This window comes from Medicago truncatula, chromosome 7 (assembly GCF_003473485.1).
Source record: "Medicago truncatula cultivar Jemalong A17 chromosome 7, MtrunA17r5.0-ANR, whole genome shotgun sequence".
NCBI classification, from domain to species: Eukaryota; Viridiplantae; Streptophyta; class Magnoliopsida; order Fabales; family Fabaceae; genus Medicago; species Medicago truncatula.
In genome coordinates this window covers 3,791,006-3,801,277 of record NC_053048.1, presented here as the reverse complement: position 1 = coordinate 3,801,277, position 10,272 = coordinate 3,791,006, and the positions used below count along the sequence as shown (strand labels likewise).

At 32.6% G+C, this 10,272-nt stretch overlaps 2 protein-coding genes across 3 annotated transcripts; both read left to right on the top strand.

The window, feature by feature from the left end:
- Window positions 1-2,473: 2,473 nt before the first annotated feature.
- On the top strand, window positions 2,474-6,091 carry LOC11417845 (membrane-anchored ubiquitin-fold protein 1). Of its 2 annotated transcripts, none has more exons than XM_003621323.3 (4): window positions 2,474-2,750; window positions 3,164-3,442; window positions 4,486-4,656; window positions 5,551-6,091. In XM_003621323.3, exons 2-4 carry the CDS (start codon window positions 3,310-3,312, stop codon window positions 5,604-5,606), a joined length of 360 nt encoding a protein of 119 aa, XP_003621371.1. In that variant the 5' UTR covers window positions 2,474-2,750; window positions 3,164-3,309; the 3' UTR covers window positions 5,607-6,091. The 2 variants fall into 2 exon arrangements, with proteins under 2 accessions (XP_003621371.1, XP_024626482.1); XM_024770714.2 differs by having other exon boundaries at window positions 2,495-2,753.
- A 1,844-nt stretch (window positions 6,092-7,935) lies between these two features.
- On the top strand, window positions 7,936-10,227 carry LOC11414189 (glycosyl hydrolase 5 family protein). The gene is made up of 3 exons (XM_003621321.2): window positions 7,936-8,346; window positions 8,935-9,532; window positions 9,806-10,227. Exons 1-3 carry the CDS (start codon window positions 7,936-7,938, stop codon window positions 10,225-10,227), a joined length of 1,431 nt encoding a protein of 476 aa, XP_003621369.2.
- Window positions 10,228-10,272: the final 45 nt, after the last annotated feature.

Below are 10,272 nucleotides of genomic sequence, written 5' to 3'. Positions count from 1 at the left end.
ATCCTAACAAGGCACTCTGTTTCTGGGTCACTCGCGAGGCGAGAGCATTTGCTCGCTGTGGCGAGTTCAGGTCAGATTTCCAAAAGTTCATTCTACAATCTTTCCAGGTTCAATCTCATCCTACATTCTTTCCTAATCATTATTAGACATGTTCAGGCACTCAAAAGCATCTAAGTATCAACTCAAAAGTCAAAATTACGAAATCTTGCAAGCTCTCTGGTCAAGCTCGCTAGGCGAGTTCATCTGCTCGCTATGGCGAGCTGCAAGGTGCAACTCGCGAGGCGGGTAAGGTTTGCTCGCGAGGCGAGCGATGAAGTTCATCACTCACCATGGCGAGGATCATGGCCCGGGAGGCGAGCGATGAATGTCGCTACGGGCAGAAGTGCAGTTTTTCATAAAAAATCACTAATTCTCATGGTTTTAAGCCTAACTTTGATTCCAGAATTCATCCTACACATCATCTAAGGTCTAGGAACAGTTTCTACATCAATCTAACAACTTTTCACCGTTTAATCATCAAATTCTATCATTAACCCTAATTCTCCGACTTCTCTAATTCAATCCTACACTTGCTAAATATGATCATCAGAATTATATAGATTAATAGAATTGTAAGTTAGTCTCACCCTTACCTTATAGATCAAAAACGCAGCCTCTAGGTCTCTCTTGCTCTTCTCTTGGCTTTTTCTCCCTTCTCTCCAAAACTGATTGTACGTTATGTTTTTCTCTAAATTAGGTTTCCCTATTTATATCACCTCCATCTATCTTATCTTATTTCTCTTTCTCCCCCCAAACTCTCTAAAATCTCAAAACAACTCATAAACTCAATATTTATTTTATTTTCAAATCTTATTTTATTAAACAACATAAAATCACCTCAATCATATAAACCTCTTAAATCACACATATATCATATAAATATAATATAAACTCCTCTTAATAAATTCTAGACTCAATTAAATAATTAAATAATTCAAAGAGGACGTTACAATTTGAACTCTAGACCTTACATATATATTTTTTATGTAATTCCTTAAGGTATGTTTGGTTTGGAAGAGAAGTTGTGAAGAGAGAAATAGGTAAGAGAGAGTGTGGGAAGAGAGAAATAGAGTAGATTTGATGTATGGTTTGGTTTAAGAGAAAGATAAGAGAAAAAGAAGAGAGAGAAGTGTGCTTGCTTTTTATAATGACAAAAATACCCTTAAATGAAAAGCTCAATATTTTTTTTTAGAGGAATATTTTTTTATTTTGAATTTGATTTCTTTATGAAACTTATTCATTTCTTCAGCATTGCTTTCATTCAACCCAACAAAAACCACATTTTGAGCAACAAAACTACCACTAAGAAATCTGGAAAAACATCACCATCATCATGCAATCGAAATGCCAAAACAGAGTCTATAAAATAATAAGTTTCAAACTTTCACCAACTTTAAAAAAAGGTCACAAAAATATTTATTCTTAGGTTAAACTTCACTTTTCGTCCTCTAAGTTTCAAAATGTTACGATTTTGGCCCCCTATTAAAAAAAATGGCAAAAGTGACCCCTATGTTTAGGGAAATATGCTCTTTTGACCTCCTAACATAAGGGAAATATGCTTTTTGACCCCTTATCTTTACAAAAAGTTGCGATTATGGCCCCTTTTTTAGGACACGTGGCGTCTTCTCAGCAAGTTTAGGATGAAGGGGGCCAAAATTGCCTTTTTTTTTAATAGGGGGCCAAAATCGCAACATTTTGAAACATAGGGAGCGAAAAGTGCACTTTAACCTTATTCTTACCAATCAACAAATTATATAAAAGAAAAGGAAGTTTGGGAGGTGGAGAGTCAATGGGAAAAGAGGAATGTTTTATATAAAAATCATGGAAATAGTACAAGTGTGAAAAATGGAAAAAGAGATGGGGGGCATTAAAGTAAATTGACTGAAAAGAGTCATTTCTTCTCCTTTTCTTCGCTGGGTTGATGAGATTGAAAAAAACAGTGGGTCCCACGTATTTTGTCTCTCTCTTCACAACTTCTCTCATATCCAAACAAGAGAAATAGACCATCTCTCTTGTATTTCTCTCTTCTCAATTTCTCTCTTACCTATTTCTCTTTAACCAAACAAAGGCTAAAAGAATAATTGAATTTTATGTAATAAAAAAAGGATTTGTCTAACATGTGCAATATTGCACATGTTAAGGTAACTAAAAGCAGTAACTTTTCATTGAAAATCAATAATTATTGATTAAAAGCTACATATTTAATATAAAAAACACAAGTTTTAAGTTAAAGTTACTACTTTAAACTTCTTAACATGTGCAAATTTGCACATGATAGAAAAACCCATAAAAAAAAATAGGTACAAAATGGTAAGTTTTTTCCATTTCCACGGCCTTCGGAGATTAGGAGGAGGGAGAGAAGCCAACAAACAAAGAATGAAGTCATTGACCACAAATTTCAATGACTTTGAAAATTCCAAAGCAACCCTCTTTCCTTGATTTTCTCCCATTTTTTATATATCAATAATTGAATTGCATTGCATTTCACAACTCAACCAAAACCAAAAAAAAAAAAAAAAAGATAATAGTGAAATAAAAAAGAAGAAGAAAAAGCACCAACTTTCTCCCTTTTTCTTCTTCTTCTTCTTCTTCATCTTCAATCTAGGTTTTTATCAACCTAATTCTCGTGATTTTAACAAATTACCACTCAGATCAGTGACATCTATAACCAACTCAGAAAAAACAACAAAAAAACAAATCAAAACTTTAAGGTTGTTCTGTTTTTTTCCAATTTTTTGCTTGATTTTTTTTTTTGTTGACCCAGTTGAAAATTTTAGATTTTTATTAATTTTATGCATACCCTTTTGAAAATTAGATCTGTTTTAGGTGCACAAGATATTTGATGTTCCTTTTTTGTTGGTGATAGTGTGTTGAATTATGAATTATGTTATTATGTTTTTTGTTGTTGTATATGTTATGATGTTTTCTTGTATGCACTTGTTGGATTTCAATTGTTTTATTCTCATGAATCATGATATGTGTATTTCAAACCTCTGAAAAATTTGTATGATTTATGATTTATCTGTTTTCCTATGTTGGATTGTGCATGTTGTTTGATATATAGATGCATATATATTAGATAAACCTTACTCAAATTTTTGTGTTTTGGGTATTATTTTTGCAGAAAACTAAGAGATTGATGATAGTCTCGTATTCATTAATTAAACTCAATTGAAGTGATTTCAAAGGAAAACTTGTTCATAGTTTTTGAGATACAACTTAAGCTATTAGATTTTGAATTAATTTTACAAGTTTCTTGGATCTCCGAGCATGACCGGGAACCAAGAGCAGTTTGAGATCAAGTTTAGGTTGACGGATGGTTCTGATATCGGCCCCAAAAGTTTTCCTGCCGCTACTAGTATTGCAACATTGAAAGAAAGTATTCTTGCTCAATGGCCAAAAGGTTAGTTGTTTTGTGTTTGTCTTCAGTATGCTTTCCGGTTTAGGTTTTTTGGCTTAATAACCAAATTATCTATGTCAGATTTGCGATGATGCTTTTGTATTGTTCCTGTTGTTGTAAGAAACATTGTGTTCATGCATTAATAGATATAACTACCAGCAGGGTCTAGTGCAAGTGGTTGGCACTCAGGGGTTTGTGAGTGTTGTAAACCCCTGCGATAACAAAATAGATATCTACTGATGAAAAAATTAAAAGGGGCAGGTGGTTTGATTGGATGGATTCGAAAACCGGGTGATAGCAGGTGCATGATCATTTGAGGCTTTTGGGTTTGATGTATTGGTGATTTTAGAAGATATATATTGAGGATGAAGAAGAAATAATCTCCTTTTAGTATGCAGTTATCACTTTTTAAGGGACCGTAGATGTAACTATTGCTCCAATAACAAAATATGTTTCTGTTCGATGTGATATTTGGAATTTTATGTGTCAAAACTATGCTATCCTGCATATGCTTGTGGAAGATATGTTGAATGCATTTACCTGCAAATGTTTTTGCTTGCTAAATTCTTTTAAAATAGATTTCCTTCAGAAATGAAGAATACTTTGCGTTAATAAAATGCCATTTGATGCATAAAAGAAAAACTGTTTAGGATTTCTTTAATTAAGTATATAAGGTGATAAGACCTAGAATAGAGCCTTAAGCTAAAAATATGGATTTCTTTTAATTAGGTATTTGCCCCTCATTTACTAGTTTGTTTCAGAAAATTCATTTCCTGACTGTCCTGCTTGACGGTTCAACCAGTTGAAACCTTGAATCGGCGTTCTATAAGTTCAATTATTTTAGCAGTTCAACTGTGAATCATCCCGATTCAAGTGGTTTAAGGCGGTTGAACCATAATCCGGAAGTCTCTCCAATTTGATGTCCGATTCGGTTTTAAAAGCAGTGTTGAAAGATTTATATATTTTGAGCTCATGATAAACCTTTTGCCTTTTCTTTTATTTGATACATGAGATGTGTAACCGTAAGTTTGTGTTGTGTTTTGTAGATAAGGAGAATGTGCCAAGGACTATAAAAGATTTGAAGTTAATTAGCGCAGGAAAAATATTGGAGAACAACAAAACAGTTGGTGAATGCCAGAGCCAGAGCCCTTTATGTGATACCCCTGGTACTGTTACAACAATGCATGTGGTTGTGCAACCACCTACTACAGACAAAGGTCTAATATTTATTTCCAACAATACAAAAGCCTAGTTCTAATGATTAATATTTGTGTGAATACAGCGCAACTTAATGATAAACTATTCTTTTTGAAAGGTTGACTATAGTATACTTTTACATAAATTTTCATTATAGAAGTGTTTCTTAAATATCAAGACCTGTCCTTGATTGACATATTGATAATGAGGTATCATCCTTTAACTTAGCTGTCAAGGAAAAGTCATCCCTTGTTTCTTTATTCATTATTTGTCTAAATTGAACTATCTTAATTGTGAAGTAGTTTCCTCTGTGAAGCAAGGACTGTAAACTTTTTCGTCTCTCTAGATTACTACTCTCTCTAGAATTTAGTTATACGCATTTCTTGATCGGCACATTTGACCTTATCTACTGACATAAGCTTTTGAGGGACAGTTTCCGAGAGCATATGAAAACAGCATATGATATGTTTATAAACTTTTTCAGCTTATTTCTATAAGCTATACAAGATAGTTAATGAAAACGGCTTATAGATTATATGTAAACAGTCTGACTTTGTTTAATATTTTTTTTTTTTATTGAAATAGCTTATATGATAAGTGCTTAAGTTGCTTATCGAAACAGGACTTATAGTAAAATAAGTTTTACACATACACCATTAAATTTCACCATTAAGTTTTATACATATCCAGTATATTATTCTTTAAACATGTTTATACTCTAGTGAAATGTGATTAGAGTCTATATAGACTTGTGGACTTGTTTACGACTACTAAACTCTTTATAGAACATGTTTACACTTGACCATGTTTACTTCTTAAATTTACTGCTGTTCTGTTTGGCTAAATTCAATTTCATTTAGTTTTAGCGTTTTATCCGACACATATTGACATGGTGGACTTTTCTCCTTATACAGATAAGAAAGCAGCGAACGATGCAGCACATCACAAATGTGGTTGTGTTATTTTATAGCATCAAGGTAGAATAGCAAATGTCGTCATCATTTTCCGTAGGTGTTTACGGTTAGAGACACTTCGTTTTCACGTAATCTATGGCTTTCAAAGACTTCCTCATACACAAATTATTCGGCTGCATGCCTCATATTGTTACTACATCCAAAGAGTACTTGACTTGGTGGGGATATTGTGAATCTAGTGGTTCAAAAATCTTATACAATTTTCACAGGAGTTGTTTTTCTTTTGGCCATCGCCTTCATCGGCCAATTTATGAAAATGAACTCTCTACAAGTTTACCATTTGTTGTACTGTATCTGATGTGTTGTATTTTGACATTCTTGTTATACCTGTGCGTGATGCAAAATGTTTGTAGACTTAAATGTGTTGAATATTTGAATGTGCTTTGTTTTGCTTATTGTTTATATTGTATTATTGTTGCTACTCTTGTATAGTAACTTTTTCTCTATTATGAAACGGATGTCTTATTTTTTGTTTGGAAAATGATGATTTCAGGGTTGTGTGTGTGTGTTGGAACTTGTTATAATTAGGTCATTTGGTTCTTTAATGGATTCTGAATGTAATGTATCTCCATAAGCTTGGGTCATTTGAAACTGCTATGAGACTAATCTTTTGCTTGGATATGATTTATGCGGGGTGGCAGTGACCCTTGGTATGTTCAAGGGGTTTAGATGAGAAACTCTGATTTGGCGGCATCTCATCACCAGTATGCATGTGATATGCTTTTTACTTGGGAGTGGTGTTGAGAATTCGTGTGTAATGAAAACAGTTGTACGTTGGTTTGAGGTTGTCTCCGAATAAACTTCTTTAAGACTAGTATCACAGGGATTAATGTTGATCAGTTGTTTATGCATATGACGCTCGTCTCCTATGTTAAAGAGGGTTCCACAACATTTAGATATGTTGGCCTCGGTGTCCGTACTTGGACGAACGATACTGATTAAATACATTGGGTCAGATGTATGCAGGTTTCAAAAGAGAGGGGATTGGAAGCTAAAGATCTTTGCCTGGTTGAGTTTGTTGGCTAATAGAGATGGCACATATTGTTGGATTATAATAGGTTGTGGAAGGACTTGCAAAATGGGATATTTATTGTATATGTGGTGGTTAAACCTCTATAGTATATAGGGGTGATCCTTAATTTTGAAGTGGATTGGATTATGGAGGGAGAATGTGAACAAAAAGGTAGGCAATGAAAAAGTGGCACAAAGGGGGTTGTAGCATGTAAAATGAGTGTTCATATTCTAAAATCCAAATTATAATTTTTTTCCTTTTTGGATTCTATAATCCAATTGTGTAAAAATTCCTTCTTAAGGCAATTATATCTCAAGAATTGCTCTTCTCCCATTTAGAATTGCTCATTCCTTTAAAAATGCCGACTCACGTAGGTGTATTTTCAAGGTGAGTTAGCTCACGTAGGTGCATTTTTCAGCGTGAGTTAACTCACGTAGCACGGTAATAAGCAAAAATAAATGGGAGAAGAACAATTATCTTATTTATCTTGGTAGAATCCAAGAAAACCCAATCTGGATTCTAAAATACAAAAATCTTAGGCCATTTTCAGATTTTCAAAGAGCTATAGAGGCATGAGGGAGATAAAATTTCACGAGTTTTATTCTTAAACGATTTATAGAGCTAAAATAAGTCTCTTATGGTTGCTTTTACCTAGACATTTCGATTTTCTTTAATCGATTCGCTAGATTGGAATTGAGATGAAATTGCTAAATTATCGCTCTTTCAATAGACAAATTGTTTTATATGCATAAAGTACTACAAACCAATTTATATTGCTAAATACAAATCTATTTTTTTTCATAGTAAAAGATATTTATAGTATTTCATTAATAATAAGAATAGCAATGCAATTAGGTATTTCTAAATACAAATATGTTATCAAAACGAGCGTAACAACACATAACAACATAACATAGTCATTTAAGGAAAATGAAACTGGCACTAGATGCATTAAGACATATTCATACTAAAATTATAAAAGAATATAGTCAAATTTTTGTTATCTAGCTCATAATCATGATAACACCGTGGCAAAAAAATATCCTATATATAAGCACAAAATATAAAGTGTGAGGAAAATCATTTAAAACAAAACCCAAAAACATATATTAATTTCTAGTTTCTCACATCCTTATTTTCAATATTTAAGGATGGAAGGAAAATATTTGAGCTTGATTATACTTTTGACAATTTCAATTTTTGCATCAAATTCAAATTCTTTTCCTCTTTCAACCAACAAGAGATGGGTAGTAGATGAATCAGGAAAAAGGGTGAAGCTACATTGTATCAATTGGTCAAGTCACATGAATGCAATGGTAGCTGAAGGTCTTGACACAATACCTTTAAAAGATTGTATAGCTCAATTAAAGGGATTAGGGTTTAATTGTGTAAGATATACATGGGCAACACATATGTTTACACGTTACTCAACAAATAAAGTTGGAGAAAAGTTGGATAAATTGAATCTCACTGGTCCTAGGTTAGGAATTGGGAATTTTAACCCTTCTATGGAGAATATTACTGTTGTGGAGGCTTTTGATTTTGTGATTGATGAATTTGGAAAACAAGGTATGATGGTTTTGGCTGATAATCATGTTAGTGATCCTAAATGGTGTTGTGACAATAATGATGGGAATGGATTCTTTGGTGATCAATATTTTAATCCAGAAGAATGGTTACAAGGACTTTCTAATGTTGCTAATCGTGTCAAAGGAAAACCTCAGGTTCATATACAATTTTACTATTTTTTTGGTACAACAAACAATATTTTTTTTTAAGGAAACAAACAATATCTCTTATATAAGATATTAAAAAATTTAACCGTAGGTTAATTTTTTTTAAAGAGCCTGTAGGTTAAATTTTCTCATGTTATCAATCGTCTATAAGTTTCTTCTATTTAGAGTTATTTCTTTCTTTTTTTTTTTAGAATGAATTTAGAGTTATTTTTTATGTTTTTGTTGCTAAAAAATTCATATTAAATTCATGTTTTGTTAAAAGAATTCTAATTTTTTTTTTAAAAAAAATAATGCCATAATTGTCTACCCATTTTTGGAAAATTTCATTAAAAAATATGAAGTCTAGACATGAGTTGACTAAAAAGTAGGTAATAAATTGATAAAAAAAATTTGGAGGGACCAAAACCTAAGAAATATTTTAGGGGGACTAAAATCAAATGTTGGTATATTTAGGGGGACCATTTGCTTATTTAACCCTAAAAAAAGTTACCTATCCTAAATAATTACAAAAATATTTCAAGAGTATTAGTTAAAAGAAAAAAAAAATGTTTCTAATGTTAGGGTTTTGAATTATAGGTTGTGGCAATAGGGTTAAGAAATGAACTAAGAGGTCCAAAACAAAACGAAAACAATTGGCACAAGTACATGAGCCAAGGAGCTACAACTGTTCATAAAGCAAATCCAGATGTTCTAGTCTTTGTTTCTGGCTTAAATTATGACACTGATTTAAGCTTCTTGAAGACAAAGCCTCTAAATGTTAACATAGGGAACAAATTGGTGTACGAGGTACATTCCTATGCATGGTCAAGTGGGGAACGAAGTGATTGGGACAAGCAACCATTGAACAAAAAATGTGCTAATGTAATGAATAATTTGAATGATAAGGCAGGGTTTCTCATGAGTGGTTCTAACCCTAAACCATTGGTTATGAGTGAATTTGGTATCAACATGGAAAATAAGACTGACATGAATGAAAAATTCTTGTCTTGTATGTTGGCATATCTTGTAGGTGTGGATTTGGATTGGGCATTGTGGGCTGCACAAGGTGCTTACTATATAAGAAAAAATGAAATTATTGTGAGTGAGACTTTTGGTATATGGAGTTATGATTTTCGCACACTTAGATATATTGAATTTCCTCAAAGGTTTCAACTTATGCATAAGAAGCTTTTAGGTATGAGATTTTTATTGAAATATTATTGAAATTTAAAATTTGGTAGACCTTACATATGAAACATAGATATAGACACGGACACCGACACGACACAGACACGCCGACACCAATGATAATTTAAGAAAATTACATAATTTAATGTAATTATAGATGTCGGTGTCGGACACGACACATATCTAACACTGAGACACGTCTAATTCGAAGAGTGTCTGTGCTTCATAATAATTTCATACATTTGTGATGGTGAGTGAATGCTAATTTTCTAAATTGCAGAACCAAGTTCAAATTCAAGCAAATCCTACATAATATATCACCCATTAAGTGGACAATGTGTAAAAGTGAACAAAAGGAATAAACTTGTATTGGGTGATTGTGATGGGAAAAGTAAGTGGAATCAAGTAGGGCAACAAATCAAATTGGTTGGCAATGATGCATGCATAGAAGCAATTAAAGATGGATCTCAAGTGAAACTCTCAAATGATTGTAGGAGCAAGCAAAGTTTTTGGAAAACTTTATCAGCAACCAATCTTCATTTGGGTACCTTGGATAGTCAAGGACAAAATTTATGCTTGCAAAGGAAATCTCCCACTTCACCTAAAATAGTTACAAAAAAATGCATATGCATTGATGATAATCCTGCTTGTTTGGAGGATCCTCAAAGTCAATGGTTTCAACTAGTTACAACAAACGTGTAACCGTTTTAACTAATATATATTTATTTTATTTGTTATTATTCTTTA

Excerpts from the sequence above, each read along its gene's own strand:
- LOC11417845 (XM_003621323.3), top strand. The coding sequence starts at position 3,310 with ATGACCGGGAACCAAGAGCAGTTTGAGATCAAGTTTAGGTTGACGGAT. Across the intron at positions 3,443-4,485 it reads TCTTGCTCAATGGCCAAAAG|ATAAGGAGAATGTGCCAAGG; the intron begins GTTAGTTGTTTT and ends TGTGTTTTGTAG. Across the intron at positions 4,657-5,550 it reads ACCACCTACTACAGACAAAG|ATAAGAAAGCAGCGAACGAT; the intron begins GTCTAATATTTA and ends CTCCTTATACAG.
- LOC11414189 (XM_003621321.2), top strand. The coding sequence starts at position 7,936 with ATGGTAGCTGAAGGTCTTGACACAATACCTTTAAAAGATTGTATAGCT. Across the intron at positions 8,347-8,934 it reads GTGTCAAAGGAAAACCTCAG|GTTGTGGCAATAGGGTTAAG; the intron begins GTTCATATACAA and ends TTTGAATTATAG. Across the intron at positions 9,533-9,805 it reads TATGCATAAGAAGCTTTTAG|AACCAAGTTCAAATTCAAGC; the intron begins GTATGAGATTTT and ends TCTAAATTGCAG.